At 37.5% G+C, this 25,302-nt stretch overlaps 1 protein-coding gene across 2 annotated transcripts in view; it reads right to left on the reverse strand.

The window, feature by feature from the left end:
- Positions 1-16: 16 nt before the first annotated feature.
- Positions 17-25,302, reverse strand: part of LOC117302914 (transforming growth factor beta receptor type 3-like) — a 35,502-nt gene continuing 10,216 nt past the window's right edge. The window contains exons 3-14 of one of the 2 annotated variants that reach the window (XM_033786893.1): positions 22,167-22,516; positions 17,986-18,160; positions 15,974-16,290; positions 14,682-14,844; positions 14,067-14,338; positions 13,264-13,434; positions 12,551-12,741; positions 12,188-12,371; positions 11,729-11,876; positions 11,211-11,264; positions 10,079-10,180; positions 17-9,894 (exon numbers count right to left, since the gene is read on the reverse strand). In XM_033786893.1, the coding sequence (XP_033642784.1) occupies positions 9,620-9,894; positions 10,079-10,180; positions 11,211-11,264; positions 11,729-11,876; positions 12,188-12,371; positions 12,551-12,741; positions 13,264-13,434; positions 14,067-14,338; positions 14,682-14,844; positions 15,974-16,290; positions 17,986-18,160; positions 22,167-22,516 (2,402 nt within the window). In that variant the 3' untranslated portion in view covers positions 17-9,619. Of the gene's footprint in view, positions 9,895-10,078; positions 10,181-11,210; positions 11,268-11,728; positions 11,877-12,187; positions 12,372-12,550; positions 12,742-13,263; positions 13,435-14,066; positions 14,339-14,681; positions 14,845-15,973; positions 16,291-17,985; positions 18,161-22,166; positions 22,517-25,302 lie in introns of both variants that reach the window. The other variant, XM_033786892.1, reaches the window with a different exon arrangement.

Genomic DNA, 25,302 nt, shown 5'->3' on the forward strand with positions numbered 1-25,302 from the left:
AAAACACACAAATATCTTAGATTTTTGTCATTTTTAATAGTTAAATCTGTTTATGTTTTACTAATAATCACATTTTCATACAAAAGTTAATCTACAAATAAACTCAGTGCTTTTTCTTAAATTTGTTATAAAGACATGACAATAATAACATATCAGTTGAACACGCTTTGCTCTTGTGTTTGCACCTACAGCTAAAATTCCCTGAAAACATGTTCAATAGTGAATATGCAACAACATCTGCAGACATGACAAAAACAACATACAATATATATATATACGCAAAAACGAATACAGGTAACCAGTCTAAAACCTTTCCATTACATAATTTTCTAATATTAAGATGGGATACCAGTCTCGTTTTCGGGGTTTACCCACTAATTTGACTGGCCTTTACCTAATACCGTTTACGTTTAGGCTTCATCTAGCGTACAATAGACCAGGGACCAACTTCATAAAGCCTGTAAGTCTAAAAACTTTGCTTAGCAGTCAAAGATTACCAGCCAAAATACCATGCAGTACATTGCTGCGACCGGTACCCCACTCATTTCTTACTCGGCATAGAAATATGCTAAGCAGAGTTTTCTGCTCTACATGTTTATGAAATCGGTCCCACTTAATGTAAACAGCCTAAGTGTTAACCTGTATCCTGGTGTAGTCCTTTTTCTCCATCATTGACTTCACAAAAGTTTCTCCAAGTGAATGCACGTATTAGAAAAACAATGAGCAAACTGCACTTGAATTTAATGCTAATTCTTGTCGGAGGGAAACTGCCTAGTTAAATAAAGAACATAAATATTATTTAAAAAATCAGCAAATGACCATAACATTTTAAATCTAATAAGAGTGGAAATATTCCACATTAGTTGTGAATACATATTTTACTGACAGCGTCTTTGATTTTTTGAAGGGTAGCATCTTGGGAATAGAAAAGAATAGGACTTTCAGCCATTCGGCCTGGCCACTGACAAAGTCGTCCATATGGGCACAGCCTTAAAATTAGCCACATATTGTCTTCTTTTAGGTATTTTCTCACCTGAGTACAACTTCGTGCTTAGCATTTTTATGAAAGTTGATTCTTGTAAAACAAGTAAAGTTTTTATGCAAATGGAATTTTCAACACATGGTTTCATTATTTCATTATTATAGTAAAAAGGACACTTGGGGGGGGGCAATAATTGGCCATGTTAAGACTGTGCAAGTCTCGTGCGTATTTTCACTTGCGAGACATCTGTTTCTTCAAACAAATAGTTTATGAATGGCTATACAAATGATATCATACTTTAGGGAAAGCAAAATTGAGCCATGACAAAATATGAAAGTGAAAAAATTAAAATTCCAAAAAATAAGAATTTTGCCCAACTAACGGTTATGATTAAAACTCTTGCAATGGTCATCAGACAGATTTTTGCATGATTTTTTTCATCGAGAAATAGTCTTCATTTTAGTAGGTTTTTTGTTCTCTTTTTTTCAATAAGCATGAAACTTGCAGTCTATTTCTGAACTATCGTGGAAGATTGTTTTTAAATTTCATACAATTTCTTTTTAAATACTCAAAATGAATTAGTTTAAATATTGAATACCAATTTCATTGCGTAGAAATGTCTCTTCCAGAATCTGAATAGGTCATTTTAAGAATCGTTAATTCAAGGGATTTGACCAACAAAATTGTTTTGTTTTAAAGTTTCAAACCATATTTGTTTCAAGAAGTGAAAACAATCGACGTAGAACATGATTGTGTTTTGTAATTGTTTAAAAATACAGAGCATGTACCCAAGAGGAATCAGGTACAAAACTTTGGAGTCATCAGATATCCACTTATTGATACATTAGTTGATAGTGTATCCACCAAGATATTCACTAGTTCATTGAGCTGATACTTCAACAAAGATGACAATCATACATTAACTACATGAATACAAAGTCTGCAATTCACAACTTTCCATTTCAATCTGCTCTGTGATTTGAAGTGGAAAGTGTGGACTATCCACACAATCAAGTGTGGACTATCTACACATCCACAAATACTTCCAGTGCCCAGTGCTCTCTTCAAAATTAAGCTCTCTGCAAACAAGTACGGCACAGCTTGTTCTTATGGTCACAATTACTTTCGTGGATAACACCAACTTTCTTCACTTGCCGAGTAAAGCCCAGTTCAAACTTCCTGCAGATGCGAATGCAATACAAGTTTTAACGACACAAATTCACAACAAATAATTCGTAACAGTTCAGCTCTGTTAAACTCAAGCAAAACATTCCCTGTATGAACCAGGCTTTAGCAAAGAAGGTACATTAATGTAATATCCACACGCGCATGACCATAAGTTCCACACTGACCAATGAAATACAGCACAGGCAACTGGTTTTCATTACCAGTGATCAGCATTGTAACCTTGAGCACTGAACAATCAAACAGGGTCTAATCTCATAAAGCCGTTTTAACAGAAAATATTGTATTTTGTTTTTGGAATATTGGCTGGTAACCTGCTCCTGCTAAGCAAGATTTGTCTGTGCTTGTCAAATTTGTGTGCTTACAGGCTTTATGAAACTGGGCCCTAGACTTCCATGATCCACGAGCAGATTCACTCTCAACACTAAACCTGCATCCAATCTATCCCTCTGAGCTACAAACAATACCTTTCCCAATCAATGCAAATCTATCACTTCCCACTTTGTGCAAAATATCTATTTACATCATCTATATTACTAAGAACAGGCAGCATATGGTTAATATAAAACAAACAGCATTTTGCTTTTCGGACTATCACAATAAAAACAAAAAACATAAAACAAAAACCCATTTTGCTTCAGTTTCAGTTTGTCTCTGCCAAATGTACCTTTCCTACCACAGGTTTGAACCCATTGTTTACAGTTCCGTCAGTAGAAAAGGATGGCATTTCAACAGAAATTATAAAAGCACTTTAGCAGCCATTGCAAGCACAGTCCGATTTTCATACAGCTGCTAAGCACAAACAAACTTGCTAAGCATAATGCCAGATATAGGATGTCAGGTAACATACCATTGCTCATAAAAAGTTCAACTATAAATTTTGCTTAGCTGATTAATTTGTAAAGTTATATTCTTTGCTTAACGGCTGTATGAAATCAGACCTGTGACACCCAAGCCCAGACCCCAACCTTCACCCACTACCCTGCAGCATTTTCCCATCTACTCCTCACATTCTATTTTATTTACAGACTTAATTTCGCTTGCGTTGTTTTAAATTTAAAAAGCCTTTTTTTACTCGAACATGTACTTACTATGTTCTTGAACCTGAGAAATTTTTTCTGGTGGTATGTTCATAAATTTCAAAAAGTGTTTTCTTATCTTAATAAGTTATTCTTAATAATATACCCTTTGTAACTCATTGACGTAGTTAAGTATTAGGTCAATATTTTTGTTAATACATTGAAATGACCATCAGTTGATTTAACTGTCTGTGTAACAATTGTATATAATAGATAACTTATACAATGCTAATTTTATATTAATATGACTAGGAGAGCATGTGCTTGAAAATTTGTCAAACAACTTACAGAATTTAATTTTTTTTAAAGAATTCTTGTACACAGCATAAGAGGTCTGAATCGTCTAGGCCTATAAATTGTGACTTTCAGGTTAACATACTAGAACACCATACTCGGTTTTTGCAGTCATAAAACCACCAGCCACACGGTTGTGAAAACGATCCTAGCCAAACTACCAATGGCTTAGAAATCATTTTAGATTTTAAAGAGGAATTCCCAGTACTTAAATAATCAATTCGAATCGATATACCCCACTGGTGATTCAAACCGGCAAACTCTTTATGTTGACACAAAAACTATTAAACGATAACGAACTCCCATATTAACACTATAAACATTTTGATGGTGTCAATAGGGAACAATATGGCGTGGAAAAAGGTCTCTCACAAATAACTGAATGTTACAAACTGCACAAATGATGCATCCGACCATGGGGCTATTCATTGTTATAACAGCTTTGTCACGATTACAACAAATGCCAAATTAGGTATAATGGCAATTACACACAATTTGCAAGTAGCCTTTCCTGCGCAAATTGCAACATCAATTACAAAATTGAGATACAACACTTTTGCACCGACACAACGAGTTGCAAATACAGCAGTTAAAAACCAAGGTCAACAAACTTGTGTATTATCAGTCCAACAATATATACATGCACATTTAGGAGAATAACAAGATCTGACTCCTTGACTTAGCTCTCTTTCATAAAGCAGCTTAGCAGGACAAATTCTGCTTAACAATTTTAGTTACTCAGCATGGTACCTATAAACATTACATAGCATTTCGGCTGCTAAGGCAACATGTCGTTATTAAGCAGATTTTCAAGCTAACATGCTTATAAGTTACAAAGCAATTACATGTGCTAAGCAGGGAATCAATAACAAATGATACACATACATATTATGTAAGATGGTAAACACATTTGAGCGTTAAGCAGCTTTCTGGAAATAGGCCCTAGGTCACATTTTAACAGAACCTGTTCAATTATGGTTGGGCTGTAATGTTATTATAACCTCGCATCTCAGGTTGGGTTAAACATTATGTCAATTTAGTCCATCATCTACCATTATGTTTTCTTTCAATGTGCACTTTATCATGCCCCCCCCCTCCCCAAACTCAAACCCCACCACATGACATACCCTCCACATGTGTTTGCATCACAGAAGGGTTTGTTTCCCCTTCAAATTTAGCAACAAGTTATACAAGAGCAACCTTTTCAAACTTGATAAACATTTTCTCCGCGTCCTTTCCACAAAACGAAATGTTTCTCCGGAGGGACAAAATGTTTGTTCAACCTACATTTGGCTTTATAAACTGAGATGTTTTCATGTTATTTTCTTTTGTACACTTTTTTCTTTCTGGTGTAAAGAGATCCTCCAACAAAGGTGTTTTTCTTGGGTGGGGGATGTTTTCCACTATATGTTGAAAACAAGTTTCTATTTGAACTCAAATTCTGACATATAAAAATAACAAAACAGATTTGTGTATTAACAAAAGAGCTAAATTCCTCTACAAAACATACCACATAATGACCTTACCAAGTAATTTAAAAACATCATGTGCGCAGTTTGGTATAAACAGAACATCATAAAAAATGCTATTAGATAACCGTTAAAATTAATAATAATAATAACAACTATTATTATTATTATTATGTTAAAATTAAACGTAATAAAAAAGGACATACATCACAGAAATTTTAAAAATATGAAAACGTGAAATCCATGGTATTTTGAATACATTTCTGGACCTTTTTCCCCTTTTAGGAAAGTGTTTTAATAAAGGTGTCCAATTTGCAAGCTGACTGTGTCTCTCAGAGCTTAAACCTCTACTCTAGTCCCTTATCACACTGTCACCATCTTGGTCATGTTCCCTGTTTCCAATTACAGTAATGAATATTAACATTCATTGTGCAAACATGGCACCAGACTGTTATTTGGTCCAGCCTCAATTTGGTTACAATGAGTTGGAATGGAGTAAAATCAAGATAGCCACACCGTGATTAAGGTCTATAGTCATGTGGTTTTTGTATCAAGATCATCAGTTTTGAAAACAGTAGATTAAGCCTAAGCCATATCTGGAGCCTCGGACAACTCTAGAGCTTAAAGTTGTGGCTTCCAAAATCAAAATAGTCACCAAATTGAGGCTGGGGGAAAAAAGTCTGGTCACCTTCTTTAGGTTAGAGAGTTTGAACTGTCATTTTCATGGTGTATTCTGGGGATCAGACAAGGATGGTTCAAGATTTCCAGTAACATGTATGTTGAAACTGCTTGCAATTTTGCATTGTGTGATATGCAATCGTATTGTTATGTTATACAAGAAAATATACAGCAACAAGCTGAGGGCAACCAAGAAAAAAAAAACATAAAATTGTTGTTCTAGCGGAGTAATCCTCATGGATGCCAAGCAGTAGGTTGCCTCCACATAAATTGCCATGGGAACAAATTGTAAATTGTGACATTAGGCCTGCAGGAGTGCGGTCAATGCACTTTTCAGCAACCGTAAAACTATCACTTGTTCACAATGAACAAGAACGTCATGCAGTATGCACTATACAGGTATGAGCTCAGCTGGCTACATTTTGATTAAAAAAGTTTAAAACATTACAAGCTTGGAATAATGGCTCCATTAAAATTACATGGTTCCATTAAAATTACATGGTTCCATCAAAATCCAGCAACCAAATATATTCAGGCTATAACCATTGTCTCGCATTGACCAAAATAACAGCAAAAACATTTGCCTATTTTTCATTTAAATTCAAGAGTTTTGATAGCTTTGAGAATACTAGCTGATGGATTTTGATGGAAACCTCCATCTAATTTGCGAATGCACATAATATGTCAACATTAATGCCTTAATGCCTTGATGTGTCAAATACAATAAAGCTCCAGCACATATAAATATATAGACGCTTGCACTACTGCAGTGGTTGCTAAACATTAGCTTCCCTAGTGTTTAGGTTAGGATTTGATCTGCATCCGAACAAGACTAAAATAAAAAACCTTCAAGAATATTGTTGTCATGCTTATATCATGTCTTTTTGTTATATGGTGAGGTAGATTTTGTATAAGTTCCTGTGTTACACTACATGTGTTACGCTGCTTTTCTGCATGGTTAATTATATCACAGAGTTTTGTCCAATGTACAAGCCAGGAAAATACAATGCAGGGAGAATATTAGTCATGAGTTTAAATGTGGTGGTACTATTATAAAGCCTTCCTTTTGCTTTTGTTATTATTGACAATTCTGGGTCTAAATTCAAAGAGCTGCTTTAGCACAAAAAGGAGTAAAGTGCTGTAAGATTTCGCTTACCAGAATACAGCTGCCAACCAAAATACAATGTCACGAAATCTGTGGCTGGTATCCTGCTGATTTTTGCTTAGCAGAAAATTGTCAAGCAATACTTACTGCTTAAGCAGCTCTATGAAATCAGGACTAGGGTCCAATTTTTCAGAGCTGCTCAAATAGAAACTATCATTGAACAATTGTTCAAAAAAATGCAGGCTACAGGTTGTACATGCGACAAGATAATGTGGCTCATAACCTTATTCAGGTAAGCACAATTTTGCTGTGCTTAGCTATTTTGAGCTTAGTGGCTCTATGAAATCAGGCTATGTTTTTGTGATAACTGAATAAAAAAGCTTCCATAATGGAAGCCTTTTTAAGAGTTGCAGTATGATATGCTATTTCTTTTTTTTATAGGGCAGGTTTTTATGATGGCCCAGATAAATAAAGAATTGTTGAGTATGGCAGCTTTTCAATAATAATTTAAAAAATAAAATAAAAATTGGTAGATTTGCTCAATACAAGCTCTATGAAATTGAGCCAGTTTTGTATAGTCCGAATAAGTCTGTAATACAATCTGTAGTTACCTTGGCGATGCTAATCCCAATTAATACAAGCAAATAATACACTTCCACAGGGGACTTTTCTCAGAATTGTTTACTTCAGCCTGAGATGTTTAAAGTTACTCCATCATGGCACGTTCCGTCTTTTGTTTCTTTGATATCAAATCAAATTATCAAAAAAGCAAACTTATTGAACTCTGCAACATATTACCTTTTAACTTCCTCTATAAAATTAAAATACATAAAAACGATCATCAAATTCTCTTCTTGTTTTTCTCTCTCTCTCTCTCTCTCTCTCTTCAGTGATTCCTATACCTAAAGAATAAAAATGGGCTAAATTATCAATTAATAATATTCATGGATGGGTTCAGCTGCACTTTTTTCAAAATTGATTTTGCCCCCGCAATCTTACAAACTCAAATAAAACAAAGAGACCCTGTCATTGACCAAGTTTTCATGTTTTCTCCTTTGAGAAATTTGTGAGCTTAGCAGCTACTGGCTCCAGTGGTCTAGCTTAGCAGCTACTGGCTCCAGTGGTCTACTGAGCCAAGTTTCATAAAGCCTGTAAGCACAACATCTTAATAATCACAGAAAAGAATTGCTTAGCAGAAACTGGTTACCAGCCATTAAAATAAATTTGCATTGTTGTGACTGGTGCCCCACTCAATTTTTGCTTAGCTAAGACATTATTTTGTCAAGTGGTATTTTCTGCTTAAACAGCTTTATAACATTGGCCCCGAGATGACGTTTTATGAATAGTCTCAGTTAAAATTCTATCAAAAAGGTTGGATAGAATCAGATGTTGCATTTCAGAAAATGGTTTTGCAGTCAATTCAGGAATTGACAAGTAAGGATGAAAACTAGAGAAAAGTTGTGTCCTTTCATTGGGCAAGTCTACATTAAATTAGGGTCTGTTTAAACAATTTTTGCACCATTCATGATTATTCCTAGGGGAAAGTTTCTATAAATGATAAAACTTGTTGATGTTACGCAAACATTGATTGTGTGAGGGAATTTTTGTACAAAAAATATTACTCAGCTGCCAATATTTTTAAATTTCAAGGGAAAATAATCCAGCGTGTTTTTCTGAGCAAAGGGTCCGTTAGGAAGGAGTTTGCATCGATGGTAAAAGGGGTTTAAATGACTTGGATTTCCCGACAACACAATCATACAATTTTTTTAATGTACATTAGCAGCAAATTGTTCGTTAAAATAAAATAAAAAACAGCAGCATATTAAAAACTACCAGCGCAGGTATGTCCATCCAGCTTATGTACAATAGCGTTATAACTATCTAAAATGGTTGCTTCTTAATCCAGAGATCTTGTAATCATGTGCACGTACGCCAACAATCACAAAATCTGCAATAAAGTCATTTTGGTGATCACCTACTTTAATTGAGTATCTCCCAGTTGGGAGTGAGCAGTCTTTGATCATCTTGTTCCCACAATACCAGCGTGATGTGTCTCTTCATACATTTCTGCATCATGTTCACTAAACCTTATGTACTAGCCTCATCTGGATGCCATCTAAGAGGTAAAATGGTGAAGAAACAATAGAGAGACGCAGGTATATTCGCCAACACCCAAGCATGTTCACCGATGCCCTGGTGCCTTTGCGAACACCCAAGTGCGTTTGCCTACGCCAAGATATGTTCTCCAATGCCCAGGTATGCTCCAAAACGTTAAGGTGTGTTCACCAACACCCAGGTATGTTTCCATCAAGGATCGACCAAGGAGCACCCTTCTTTTGACCTCTATGAGAATCACATCATACACTTGAGGTCTATTTGGAAATTTCAAACTTAAGGTTTGAACAGACGATTCTTTTCTTGATAAGTTGCCCAAACTTACTAACTGCAACACTCTGATTAAATGTTTGTAGCACACAAGGCTCTCTTCCTGCACCAGAGGAAAGATGCTGAATCTTGCGTGGCGTCCTGACGTTCTATTTCAATAAGCACAGATGATCATCAAAATGACTGCATGTGGATCGTGTCAACACATGCACAAGGTTTGTATAAAGCAAGGAGGTAGAAAATATAAACTTCAACAACATAACTCAATCACATAAGAAGCGTACTCTGCAAAAAAATGTCTGTTGCCTGGTCGGGGGTTGTCAAACGATGGCACTGTTCATAAACGCACGACTCACCGACGCAACGTCGCACAAAATCAGTGATGGTTATCAGGTAGCATGATTAGCGAGTAGAGCGCCCTCTCTTGTGATGTAAACACATCTCATACCTCCTCCGGTAGCGGGTCAACATGTCTCATCCCATGCAGTGGGATTCCGTTGGGATTAAGTTTGCTTGGCATAAACCCGCTTGGGATGTTCCCGTTGGGTATTGTGCCGTTAGGGATCATACCGTTTGGAATGACCCCGTTTGGAATGACCCCGTTTGGGATGGCACCGTTTGGGATGTGTCCATTCATGAGGTGACCGTTGGCTGATGGTGAGCTGGCAGTGCTGACCGTACCTGGTGATGCTGATGGCGGGGGTCCCGTGTGCGGACCTGGTTAAAAAAAGTCAGTCATTTATTCCCAATCAGTTAGAGCAAAGGACTTGTTTTCGTTCTCAAATGCAAACCTCGCCCTGACAAACTACCAATGAGTTTGATTTGTTTCGCAGGAAATTTTGACACTTCTTTTTTTGCTACTTTAGTGAAAAATAATGTCAATAAATTGTTGAATATTTACCTGTGTGCGTATGAATGAACCATAGAGCTGCCATAAGCACCATACCCATGATGAATGACACAACCACAATAACTACTGCTGGTCCTGTTGCTAATCCATCCACTGAAGTAAGGGAACAATTACAACAAAATATTCAAATATTATGCTCGGTAAACACTAAAATATTGCTGTAAATTTGTCAACAATTTGTTGTAAAATATTATTATTATTTTATTTTATTTTAAACAGTTTATTCAATTCAATAGTTATTTATTTCCATATTAAAAAAGAACTGTTAAAAAAAAGTATACAAATTGCAAAAAAATTAAATCAAAGACAATCAAGAACTTATTAAAGAAAACAAAAGAAAATAAGTAAACAGATTGGGAGCAAATCCAGAAGTCATCTCAGCAACAGTAGAAGACAAGTTCTCAAAGAACAAATCTACACAACATAATAGATATACACAAGGTGTTACCCTATACTGAATAGGCAATGAATTTTACAACTCAGGCAAAAATGCATACAATGTACATTGTCACCCAAAAATAGTGGTAACTCTCAAAGGCTAATAAAGACATAAAATATTGACCCAATTCACCTGACGTCATCATCAGAATTATCTTGGATGCGCCATTTTGGTGGTCAATGTCAACATGTTTTATTCAGAGAAGTGCACATTTTAGGCGATGCGGCACTTACACGTAAACCTATTGACCACCAACATGGTGAGCGTGGCAGTCGCCGCATGCAAGGGGTCAAAACATCAACATTTACAAATGGATTGTCAAAATTATTATCAAAATATACAATTGCACAACCAAACAATCAAAAAGCAGAAAAAGTGCATTAATGAAAGAGATTGATTCTTTAAAATGTTACTTGGAGGGTATTAAAGGCAATGGACACTATTGGTAATTACTCAAAATGATTATCAGCATAAAAACTTACTTGGGATCGAGTAATGGGGAGCTGTTGAAGTATAAAAACATTGTGAGATATGGCTCCCTCTGAAGTAACATAGTTTTCGAGAAAGAATGGTCTTTGACCATTACCAATAGTGTCCAGTGTCTTGATACAGATTTAGGATTGATCAAATCAGTGTTTAATTTTAGTGGACAAAAGTCTTTTAAAGAAAACACTGTTTTCTTACCTTGGCAATCATCTTTGGCCTGACTCGTCAATTCCTTGCACCCAGTACCTTCAACTGCTGAAACAAATAGCAATTTTAAAATAAAAAATACAGACTTTGAACGCTGGGCATGGTAAAAAAAATATATTCCAAGCCCATAAAAAATAAAACCCTGGGAATTGCCCCCCCCCCCCCCCATCCCCCAAGCCCTCCTAGATATTTTGAATAGCCACGTCAAACTCACTGTGGCAGCGAACTGGAAAAAACAACGAAATACAATACTTGTGACTCAAAAAGGAGTACACCCTTACAGACTATAAAGGGGAGAACCCTGTCTCAGCCCCAGGAGTAGGTGCCTACATGCCCCTGGTGACACGTGATCTGGGTGCCACCCCAAATCAGTTAAGTGTAGCCCTCACTTTAAAGTGGTCTTCCAGCCATGTGAGATCGGCGATCTCTCTCAAAAAAAATATTGATATTACAAAATACAGTGGATTCATGGTAGGGTTTTAAAGAAACAACAACAATTTAAGACAAACCTTTTGGGATGTCTTTGTCCTCTTTAGACGGAGTAACGATGGATGAAGTCACTATCTGGAAGGGACCAAGGTTTATTGCCTGAGTCAGCATGCTGTCCGCATGTAGAGGATTCAGACAGCCTGTCACTGGATCCTGTATCGAGGTACACTGTACAAAAGAAACCAGTCAATAAACCAAGAGAAGTAGAACTGGGGTAAGTGCTTTCTGCTCAAACAGCCAGGCTCCTAGTGGATGATACCCCCATGCCTATATCCTTGCAGACTGTGAAGGGAATGACCCTGTTTCATCCCCAGGAGTAGGTTACAACATGCTCCTGGTGACAGTTAAGGTTGTGCTCACTTTGAAGTGGCTGTTCCTGCCCCTGTTATGTTAAAGTGTTCACTAAAAAAAAATAACATCTAACGAAAACCAGAAATACAATATAATGAAAATAATATGGACAAGCTTCGACCTCTCACCTGAGGTATTTCTTTTTCGTCACCAATGCCATCCAGTCCATTTCGTGAACACATACCAAGCACACAATGAACATTGTAAGGCCATTTAACAAAGACGGTGTCTGGTATCTCGAAGCTAAACCTTCTCATCTGATCAGAGTTTAAGCTCCCACGGTGGAATATGAGCGACTCGGTCATGGCGCAACTGTAAGCAATGACAAGAACAAACCAATATTCAATGCATCAAAGGAAATTATTAGAGTGAATATTTGTTCAGAGAAATACAGCTCTTCATTCATACTAGACAACTTAACATCAGAATACTTGATACAATACCGATTGGGGGGGGGGGCCTAATGGGTGTAGAAGATTTGGAAAGCTTACCCTTGTTGAATAAGAAGTTGTTCCTCTCCAGGAAGTGACAACCAACATTGCTTTGGTACAACATTCAGCAGAGTATCGCTCCTCAATGACACCTCCAAATAGACTCGCTCCCCAACCTGCACACTGTGTGGATACTCCTGCACTTTCTGTTGATAGTCGTTCCCTGTGTACATATTCATGCTAATGGTAACCTGTGGATAAATTAATAGTGGTGAGACTAGTGCAAGTTTAATCTGTGGAGAGATTGGACAATTGTGAAAATTTCTGGGTCTAGATCCCTCTGGGCCCCTTCGTTCTTTCAAGAAAATTTGAAGACTAAAGGAGGTTTCGATAAAATCTTTATCCATGTAATTAGATAGTGCACAATCTACCTTGCAACTAATAGCGGCGCACCGTAATGATACCACACCACACTAACCCATGTACGGATTCACTAAAGCAAATTGCTTATTGGTTACCTTAAGTGACACCAGGTTGTTTTGTACACGCGAGTCAACATGCAAATATTTTAACTAAACCCACTTCAAATGAATCATGTTTTTTCAAACGTTCACCCTAAACTGCATACAGTTAGAAATATCACAAGATCAAATTAGAACAAGAGGTGGACCAGTTGCTCTATGTCTTGATGCATCTTTGCAGGGTACCACATTGAGTGCTCCCATAGAATGGATTGGTCACAGGACTAATTTACATATCTAATAGATTCTTACCTGATTTGGTAATGAGCTGGTAACCGAGTCTCCATTGGTCAGATACTTGCAGTTGATGGGGACCGTGTAGGAGAGACCTTGCTCATCATCGATTGGTGGTCTGCCCATTAGCCGGTCTCGATCTAACTCACCGCTACCCTCCATAACACTCTCAGAGTTAGTGTAAATCACCTGAAAAGACCCCATCCATAGAAAGAAATTGTGAATTCAGTTTAATCTTCTATGTGTCAGGAGGGACACTATCCAACTCCGCTTACAAGTTCTAAAAAGAACCTAATATACACAGCTAGAAGAAAATGGTGTTTGGCAAACCAAAATAAATAGATTGATACCTCACCATGTAATGCCTCTACTCCCATATTCATCAGTTTAGTTAGTACAGGGTCATGACCATGCTCAGTCTTTTATTGTACAGCCACGACCCTGGCAGTTTTGAACATAAAACATTACCACAAGGGAAACTGGGTTGAACAAAAAGAAATTGAATCGAGCAGGACTTGAACCAGCAACCTCAAGTCTGTTTTTTCATTCACATTTTCTCAAGTTATTGTCAATTGATAAAATCTTGTGTATAGTTTGGCCGCCGAAAATAACACCAAGACCCAATTCCATAGAGCTGCTCAAGCAGAAAACATTGCTGAACAATTATCTACTAAGCACAATTGAGAAGGATACCAGTCATAAAATTGTACATGTGCCATGGTAGTTTGGCTGGTAACCTTATTCTGGTAAGCATAATTTTGTTGTGCTTAACTTTTGTGCTTAAGCACCTCAACTAAGTTAGGCCATTTTCTTTTACTGACCTCGTTATTGAAAAGCACCTCGCCATCCACTAACAAGGTCATCTCGCTCCCGCACTGCTCCTTCTGTGTGTCAATCACGTAGTACGGTCCCGACTCCACCGCGCCACAGGACCGATCTCTCAACATCATGTTCTCTGCGTTCAATCCGTACACGCTCATCACAGACTGCAGGATTCGAACCTGGATCCCGCTGCGATGGCATTTAATCACTGTGAATTTTTGTAGCATCTTTAGTCTGGATGCGGGTTCTCTTGTGGGCGTGTTTTGATGCTCTAAAGCAAAGACGAAGAGAGGGAGATGCATCTATTCAAACTGTGTTGATTATCATACAAATATAGAACAAACTTCAAGTAAGTATTGTTTGAAGCTTTGCATGATGTGGAGACATAAGAAGAAACTATAAATAAATAGTAAACTTGCAGGTACAACCATGTGTAAATCTAATTCTGAGGTTTTAAAATCAACTTGAAAACTACGTTACTTCATAGGGAGCCGTTTTTCACAATGTTTTATCCTATCAACCTCTCCCCATTACTCGTTACCAAGTAAGATTTTATGCTCATAATTATTTTGAGTATACCAATAGTGTCCACTGCCTTTAAGAAAGTCTCCTACCTGACATCACCACAAACTTGTTGGCAGATTCGGCTCTTGTGAAGGAGGTTACCGGCCAATCTCTTGTAGCTGCCCATGCCAATAACCCTTCACTGGTTCTCGGCACTTCTTGTATATCTACTGCATTAAGAAGATCCTCCTCTACATCAACCAAGTTTGGACTCTGATGTGAGAAAAAAAGGTTATTGCTTAGTACATGTTCATTTATAGGCCAAGCAAAAAAGAACCAGGCTTCGAAATAACCCACGATACCCACAGAAGTTGCCGTAGTGCCCTGTGTTTTTTCTGTGTAATATGTTCTTTTGCTGGGATGCCCAGTACAAATTTACATCTGCCTCATACCCATAGGGAAATTACATTGAAGTTCTAGGCCTGAAGACCAGATTACCAGATAAAGATAAAATTGCATTTTGGACAGCCGCCAGTATCTGCTTAGCAAGATATGTTTGAGCTAAGTAAATTTGAATGTTCTATTGATAGAATATAGGAGGATTGAAGTAAGCTTGAGATTTGCAAGTGTGACCCGGGCTAATAAGACGAGGAACACGGCTTTTACTTTTAGTTCGAATATTCTTATAGTTCACCAGACTCTGGTGTTGTCAGAGTGTGCGTTCTTGTCATGTTCGTGGCACATGTGTCTTTGAGCAAGACTCTAACCATATTTGCTCTGGAATCAGATGTTAAGATGAAGGTACTGTGTGTTGTATACTGCATATTAAAGAGAGACTCCAAGGTTAAATTTGGTTTTGTAATGCACTTATTCTAGAGATAGTTCTCTTGAAAGTGGGGAACAAATTACAAGTCTCTAACCATCGCTGTCCTCACAGGTACCCGTTTACCCCTGAAGGGAGAGAAACAATATAGTAATGTCTGGGTTTTTTTTTATGCAAGTCACCAGACACACAAGGCCTGAAGGTCACTTCAAGGTATGGGCTACAATTATTTCATTCCAGAGACCGTTGCCACCTACTCCTAGGGCTGATACAGGGGTATCCCCTGTGGATGTAAGCTTGGGTATCATCAATCTGAAGCCTGGCTGGTAGAGCAGAAAGCTCTACCTCTTGATCAAAGACACAAGTGTCACGACCGGGATTCGAACCTACACCCTGATGACTAAGCCATTATATTTTGAGTCTGATGAGCTAAACCCCTCAGACACAACATGCCAAACTAACTGGATGTTTTTACATTAACTTCAACCTTTCAAAAAACTTTGTAACTTTTTCAGGAAAAATCCAGTTTTGAGTACAGATTTGTCTCAGACTATCATAAAGAATCAATATTTCTCTTACCACAACTTGCAACATTCCGCTCCTTAAACCCGTTTGCACTCTCCACGTCACATTACCCTCGGCCACCAACACCAGTATAATATCAGCCATGTTGTCACTGCTCCGACCAAACTTAATCTCCACCAAGACGGGTACCGAGGCGCTGCTCTGGGCTCCGCTGCCAGCATGAAGGAGAATAATGTGGAATTCTGTCTGCAAGGAGCCTAGTGTTTCTTGTACCTCGCAGCCAGTGATGGGCTGCTCTACGACATGCTTGGCGGTGAAGTCTAGTGTTTGGAAACCCGGTGAGATCACACAGACGGATGGAGTTTTGATGCCTGTTAAAAATAAATCCATCAAAATCGCATGGAATTAGCTGGATGATGTTTTGATGCCTGTTAAAAATAAATCCATCAAAATCGCATGGAATTAGCTGGATGCTGTTTTGATGCCTGTTAAAAATAAATCCATCAAAATCGCATGGAATTAGCTGGATGCTGTTTTGATGCCTGTTAAAAATGAATTAATCAAATTCTCATAGAATTAGCTATTATAGAGATTCATAAAAATGTGAAAATATAGGTTTTGATGTCTGCCAAAATTAATTCATCAAAATCACAACTTTTTGAATTTCTCATTTGTAAATTTTCATGATTTTTACTTTTGGCAGGCAGTGTTGATGTTTGTAGTTTTGATGCCTGCCAAATCATCAAAATCGCAAAAATGAAATTAACAGTTTGATGCCTGCCAGAACTAATTTCAAATTTAATCTCAATATTAGAATTTTTGTGAGCTGACCAAACTTTGATACCATGAATTCTCTAAAATCTTAAAATATTGTCAAACATATAACTGGATGGAAATCAGATGCCTGCTAAACTCAATTTCACAAAAATCTGAAATGTGAACTTGAAGTGTAACTGGCTGGAAAGTTTAAGCAAATTCTTTAAAAAGCTCAAAATAAACACAATTGCACATGGGTTTTGCTGTGCGCACGCACAAACAAGTGAAAGGAAAACCAATTAACCTCATGCATAATACAAACTGTGCTAACTTGCATAATATTTATAGTTGATTTTAGGGTGAGACTGTGAAAATTCAAGTGTATAGCGTTTCATTACACCCAAGGGGGGTCTCAAAGTGCTTTGTTTTCACCAAGGTATGTGGAGCTATGCTCAAAACACCATTTGTTTACATCACACCATGTAATGGTTTAGGTGTAGTGGGGCAATATGCAGCCAACCACACCACAAAACACAGCGACAAACCCCAATATGCAGCCAACCACACCACAAAACACAGCGACAAACCCCAATATGCAGCCAACCACACCACAAAACACAGCGACAAACCCCAATATGCAGCCAACCACACCACAAAACACAGCGACAAACCCCTTCTTTAAGAGGCACTGGACACTATTGGTAATTGCTCAAAATTATTGTTAGCATAAAAAATTACTTGTTAACGATCAATAGAGAGCTCTTGAAATTATAAAACATTGTGAGAAATGGCTTTCAAAAGTAATGTAGTTTTCGAGAAAGAAGTAATTTTCATGACCTCAAAGTTAGATTTTGAGGTCTCGAGTCAATCATCTGAAAGCACACAACTTTGTGTGACAAGGGTGTTTTTTCTCCAATATTATCTTGCAACTTCGACGACCAATTGAGTTCAAATTTTTAAAGGTTTTGTAACTTTGTGCATACATTATGTTGAGATACACCAAGTGAGAACACTGGTCTTTGACAATTACCAAAGGTGTGCAGTGCCTTTAAGGATAAGAGACTGTGTTCTTTAAAGTGCATTACACAACACACAGGACCTACAACTTTCTTTTCCATCCAAAGGATGCAGCAATAATAGTCAAGTGTCTTGCTAAAGGACACACGCCAAGACCGGAACTCAAACCCACACTCTGCCGATCAGAAACACAAGAGCTTGAGTACAGTGCGCTTGACCGCTCGACCACGTTACTATAGTTCCAATTCTCACAAGTCTCACCTACAAGTAAAAATAAACTCAAAAATACCTACCTGCCCCAACAAGAAGGGTCAAGGCATTTGCATCAAGCACCTCACTAAATGTGGCGGCACTGTCATAATGTTCTTGAACAAAATTTAAGAGGTTGGTGTTGTCTTGAGGTAGAGCTGTCTTAATGATATTAATTGAGATCTCACTGTTCCACGTAACTGAGGTATTATGTGGTACCTGTAAGGGGAGAGGTCAAAAGTCAAGGTAGAGGTCAAGTCAGTTAAACAATAAGTATGCCTTCTTATATGGTTTCATAGGCAGGCATGATACATGGACTTCACGGAGGCACGGAGGTGGTTGCCTTCATGCTCCCTGGTTGCCTTGGTGCCAATAAAATGCTACAGTAGAAATGTACACTTTCTTTAAAGGGTGCCATTAACCACTGAGAAAATGCCTTGGTGCCCTTGCCCTTTCAAAAACGAAGCATACAGGCCTCTAAAGGTGTCTTGTGGAACTGTGCCACCGCAAGTTCTCTCCAGAGAAGTAATAAAACCATATGGAAAGAAACCATATGGAAGGAAATTGTGCTTCAAACTGTTTGTAGTAGTACCAGGAACTAAGTATGTTTTCATAATGTATCCCAGTCCATGAGAGAAGTTCTTTCTGGAAATCACACTTGTTAAGAAATGAATAAGATGCAAAAAACCGAGAGGGAGTGTTTGAAATTTGGACACATCCTGAGGGCTTAGAAGAAGAGGAGGGGTTTCCTTGCACCTTTTCTCGAAGGGTATCTAGTGATACCAAAGGATACAATATTTCAGTCAGTGCTTCTTGTTTTGAATAATCGCATTCATATATATAGCTGTGGCGTGTGGTTTGATCAGGCTTGATGCTTATTCACCTAACCAAAGCCGACATGTTGTCCATATCTAATGCCTTGTGTATTTATGGGTTTGTGTTTGGCCCTTTGTGTGTGTGTTCTCTTTGATTTGTACAAGTTTTACCATTTATTTTCGACTGATGACGTTTATTGAGGGGCGTACAATATTTATATTTTTAGTTTGTTTTTGTATACAAAATGTGTGTGTTTTTGTGATGTGATTGAACAAAGTATTATGACACAGTTTTGTCAATTACTGTGTGTTTTGAGCCATAAGACAAGAATTGTCTATGTACCCCCAGAACATCATCAACACTCTCATCACACACAGTAAGCTATATGTGCGGTACAATTCTCTGAATTCTTCTCACGGAAGACAACGTATAAATTTCACCTGGGCTACCCCTGACCTGACCCCTGATGAACCAATACTAAAGTACCCCATCGGTACAATCTACTGGACATGAATCATGCAGGGGTGCCCATCCTAGTTCATGCTTCTAACCAATAGGTGTCAATAAATCAAAACTGCCTAAGGGACAGTGTACAGTTTACTTTGTTGTGAGAGCGAAAGGGAAGGGGGGGGGGGCAAAATCAATGCTAAAACTTTGTGGTAAAGTTCAAGGATGGCCACGAGTATAAAGCTGGTCACAATCGTGCCAGGAATACATGTGTACATGTACATGGCTGTACCACCCCCAGTTGAACACACAAACCCTAATCCATACTGCCGATGTAGAGACTAAGACCCCAAAATCAACGTAAGCCAAACTTCAACATACATGTTCAGGGGTCACCTAAACTTGGGCTCTGGTAGTGAATGGTTGAGTGCATTATGTATTCCAATAAACCCTAAATGATGCATTTGACCTACATGTAACACATTCAGAAATAAATCCTCACCTAGGCCCAATTTCATAGAGCTGCTTTTAGCATAAACAAATCTGCTCAGCACATTAAAGTGAGGCATACATGTTATCAGAGTAAGGTGACCAGCTAGTACCATGTTTTGCTAAATGAGTACAAAATACTCACTGCAAGTTGATTCAATTACTCATACTGAACAAAAAACAGGTGAAGCTTGGATTTTGTTGAGAGAAATTTAGACGTCATACACAATAGCTTTTTCACGATGTTCATTCTCTTCTTATATTGGCAAAAATTTAATTTTTCCTAAATTCCAATTTAATGTATCATGTTATTTTTGTATGAAACACATCGTCAACAGTTTGTTATATGCATCCACTCCAAGAAAGCCAAGCATCTCAATAGTTTGAATTTCTCTTGGGAAAAGATGTTGGCATATTTTGGGGGTTCTATTTGAGTAAGCATTTATTTGAGCAACTGTGCATTTGTGTAAACCCTACCATATTGACTCTACTGAAACCCTTGTGACTGGCTTGACTACTGTGTCTGTGTAAATACACCAGCATAGACTTATTGGGATATAGGCCAAAGTCAAAATATGTTGACTCTCTCCAAGCCCTAAGGTTCGTTGGAGATAATATCTAAATCAAAAGATGTGCTGCTGTCGTCAGTAAGTTTCCTACAAAATGGAATGTTTCTTGCCTATGATCAGAAGTAGTAGCTGCCTTTTTTGAGGAAGAAACAAGTGTAACAAGAACTGGAAACTAACAAGGAATTATTTGTGAATTATGTAAACAAACTTAAATTAGCTATTTTGAGTTAAAATAGACTGTATTCGAATTAGCATACACAGCTATGGCAACGATAGAGCTACATGTCCCAACATTTACATCTGGCAATCAAGAAGATTTTGAACAGCAGTCATGGAAACATTTTTAAATTACATTCAACATTTTCTTGCAACTTCGACGATCGCTTGAGTTTAAATTTTCACAGGTTTGTTATTAATATTTTATGCATGTTGAGGTACGCCAAGTGAGAAGACTGGTCTTTGACAATTACCAAAGGTGCTCATTTTGTTAATATATTTCAATAATATTTTTTAAATATTTTTATCTGCCTGTAATTGGGGCTTGCGCTGTTTGGACGTTGCATAAAATAAAATAAAAATAAGGGTGTTTGTCTCCGCATGATGACCCTACCATCCAGCTGTAGTCAGAGCTCAGGCCAACAGTTTAGATTTGCCCAAATTTGTTCAAAACTGGACAAATTCCCAGACTATGTATGAACACAGTCATGTTCACTTGTTAATGTACTAGCATCTGGAATAACCATAGAACAACCCCAAATGTCTTCACAATGTGCTTGTGATTTGATTTACACCTGTTCTTTAAGGACTTGATAAAATGTTTTAAAACAAGTTCAACTGCTTAGAGCACATTGTATTTGACCTTCCCTAATGTTTAATTCCCCTACAAATGACTCCGTCTTGAGAACCGCTGTAGTTTAAATAACTCTACCACCTGATGCACCAACTAGGCGCCACAACCAGTCAGATTCCCTCCCTTCTCTCTCCAACAACGAGCGTAGTCTATAACACTTAACAGGTATTTTACAAAGCAAGGGAAAAGACTATTTTGTAACAAAGGTCTTGCCTTCTGAGGGCGCTCCATTCTCCGAACAACCTTTGAACTTAGAGTGTCTAACTCGATGCAAACTGGTTTTCTTATTTTAGAGTAAGGGCTTGGGCACTTAAATTTGTCGCCAATGGATTGTATGTAAGAAATATGTTCCTTTAAAAATCAAATCAGCATTTTTATTGACTAGTAGCAAGGAAGGAGAGAGTAATTTTACTGACTATGATCGTTCTGACGAAAAGCGAAAAATGAGTTACTCATAGCCGCCCAGTGGTTGGAAAATGTCTTCGTCAAAGGACCTAGACAACTTTCTTCTTGAGAGGTAGGAATTTTTCACCGCAGCTGGTGTTGCGGATGATTTTAAATATGTGGATGAAGCGTGTGATTATAATACTGTTTGATTAAAAAAAAATGTTTCAACAGTTGGAAAGCGATTGTTTTCATACTCTGACACAAATCTGATACACTAGTGTATTTTTGTACAGTGGTTTGAAAAAATTGTATCAAACAATTTATAAAGAAAAATGCACATGAAGGGAGTTTCATCGATCGTGTGATTTTTAAAACCTAATTTTAAACATGCTTGTATCGATTTGATATGAGTATACAGATAAGAACAAACAAAAAAACAATTTCATAATACTGCTGCTTACCAATAACAATTTTTTGTGTGCTAACTAAATTATGTAAGCAATTTACAATCCAGAACACTGCATGTTCACAATGGATTTGCGATGCTTCTGATTATAAGAATCTTTGTTCAACCCAAAATTATTAAATAATCTTGTGTTGGATGAAATGCATAGGGGTAAAAAAGTTGAACTTGAAATTCCAAAGAGGAGTTCCGGTTTTTACTTACCACAATTTTTATATCATAGAGGGGAATAGGAAAAATGTTCTCTCCCTTGACTCGCCACAACACCGGAGCGGCAGAGTTCAATACGAAGACAAGGTTCCGTGCTAAAATACCTCCCTGCTTTGATTTAAAATTGAAGTCTATGGTATTCTGAGGGTTTAACTGCGAAGATGAAGTAGAAAATAGTGGTGGCGTTGACGAGCGTAGATTTATAATATGGACTTCTGGGTCTTGAGTGTTGGGCGAAGCAGCAACACAACCCGATAAGCATGACATGGGCTGTTCGCTGTATGCATGCACACTATGTGGACTCGTTAGTTGTTGTGGCTCACATATCTGGCTGCATGTAATACCTGCATAGAAGAAACAAATAAAAGGATTGTTCAGATAGAAACAAGGGACTCAATCTTAGGCCATTCCAAACTGGCGGCTATGGCTACATTTATATTTCCTACAATAAAGGTAAAAACATTAGTCAGATAGAAACAGTTCAAACAAGGGACTCAATCCTAGGCCATGTCCGAATTTGCGGCTACAGCTACGGCTGAAATTCTGGGTCATCGTACTACATCCTGAAGCAAAACCCTTCAGCAACAGTCTAAGTCAGAGATGTAGCCGCCCATTCAGATGCAGCCTTACAAGACACTATTCCAAAGAGTGACTAGAATAGTAATAATAATATTTAATTCTTAAAATTATGCACATTACAATACCCCAAAATATGCCATTTGTACAATACTCGTAAAATCGTTGTTCAATTATAAATTGAATACATGTACATTAAAAGCTCTAATGGAACACACCCCCCCCCCACCCCCCATAAATACCCATTTTGACATGTGGCAACCATGCAGCAATCTTAAATAGTCTCCAGTAGTAGAAAATTGTCCGCCCTTAGTATAAGTTAACTGTACGCCAACCACAGTGGTTTCCCCTGTAACTTCCCAATAAAAGGGCTACAAACAACACAAGGCACAAACATTTCTCAGAAATCGCAACAACCGCTACTGTTTACTATATTTGGGCACAGGTTAGTCTGATAGAAACATCATGCAAAATTCATTGTCAAGGTTTTGTTTACACTGTGGACTTTCAATGTTTAAGACTATCCGCATATAAATTTATCAGTTTAAAACAACGACTCCCTCAAACTACATCTGATGTTTACACACGACAAAAATGTAATTGGCTGGCGTTGACATACAAATGCCAATGCTGTGTATGTTTAAAATCTGAAATATGTAAGATAGCCATCAGGGATGCTCAGCTGTGCCTGACGCTGTAAAACTTAGTGAGTTTGTTTGGGAATCGTCCCTAAAGCATAAAATTACAATTATTGTTTGTTTATGTGGAGGAGTGAATACAGGGGGCTGGTGATTCTAGTCCATCTGTCAGTCAAAATAGGTCAAGTATTTAAATTAATGATCGTGGATGTATGTTTCTTAAAGGAGCACTCCGATACTTCTGTGTGTGGTCTTGTCATTAAAGTTTTAGTGACGGACACGTTAATCCTAACATTCTAGAGTCCTTCAAAAATCATTCAGAGATTTGGACGAGATTACATAAAGTGGAGGGGGAGATCCAACAAATATCAGTTCATTTGAAGAGACTGAGTAATTTTTAAAAAAAACCTCAAGTGAGTCGATTGTGGAGGATTAAGGCAGTGGGATCCTACATAAACTCATCGGTTGATTTGGAAGGCAGTAGGGATCATATTGTACATAAACTCATGTTAACACAATCCTCAATCCTCAAAGGCAAGCACTAAAAAATAAACAAGCCAATTCTATCTTCAATGCGCAGGCCTGTAATTTCATCTTTGAGAGGGCAAGGCCTTTTTTGTTTCAAAGAGCACTTCAATTCGAACATCTTAAAATCTATGGGAATATTTTGAAGGGGTGGCACTTGGGCCATGACCAGGGCTAACAGAGACCGTGCATCAATGGCCTCAATGTAACTCCAGGCCAGAATGTGCTGTGTCCCTTTGCAAAGATCATTGCAAGTTCAATCACACAAATTCCCTATTTTGCTTTCCTTCATAGAAAAAAACTTCTTTAACCCTAGTTCAAGGAGTATGATTTGGTCTCCTTTGTACAACAAGCGGGTGAAACTGTGTCCAATACTGCACCCCAGCTCTCTCTTGGTGGTCTTACATTTATATCTGGGTCTTCCCACCAGTTATGGATAACCCCTTGCGTACCGTGCTCCATAGATTATAGCTTTGAATGGCATCAACATAAGTAGGTTATTATCAATGTTACTGGGTCATGCAAGGACAAAAGTATGGCCTGCCTCTGATGTCAAAACACTTTGCAAAGAGCAAAGATCGCTGTCATTGTGTCTTAATTTCGTGGTGATCTTTCCCACCTGGGAATTCATAAACGATAGAGTTAAATTTGTGTTTGTTACATTTTTTTCTTTTCTTTTACCTCTCATGTCAGAGTTACCAAACTGAGGCTAGAAGGGGAACAGTCTGGTGCCTTGATTTATGTAATTGGTATTATTATTCAATTACTATTTATGTGATGATTAAAAAGACGGGGTGACAGATTTTGAGTCCCTTGATTTGTACAGTTGATTCTTTTTCAACACAAACATACAAAGATAAACAGAATCTGGAGGCATTCACTGTTAAAACACTAAGATACAGGACTTTTTTCTGAGTATTATTTTAATAGAAAGTGGGCTTTATAAATTAATATCATTATTATCATGACTTGAATTAATCTGACAAAATGACAAAATCAACAATTTCAAAGTTGCAAGTAACCATATTATTAAATTATTACATATTTGACCAAGAAAAACCCTCCAAATTACAAAGAAACAAGTACATTAAAATGAAAGAATAATTCATTCAAACAAGACCAAACAACAAAGTAGATTATAAATTAATTTGAAATTAATACTAGAGACAAATAATCACACCAAGAGTAAAAGCTTTCTGCTGTGCTTGTACATTGCATTGGTGCCCCATCAGAAGTTATCAATAGACTTAAGGTTTTCTAATGAAATTAAAATTATATGGAAACGACATTGCCCTCTCAAAGATGAAATTCCACACCTGTAAGACTATACACACATCAGTCATTTTGCATGATTCATGTCCTAACATTTAAAGGCAGGAAACACAAAATTA

This window comes from Asterias rubens, chromosome 19 (assembly GCF_902459465.1).
Source record: "Asterias rubens chromosome 19, eAstRub1.3, whole genome shotgun sequence".
Lineage (NCBI taxonomy): Eukaryota > Metazoa > Echinodermata > Asteroidea > Forcipulatida > Asteriidae > Asterias > Asterias rubens.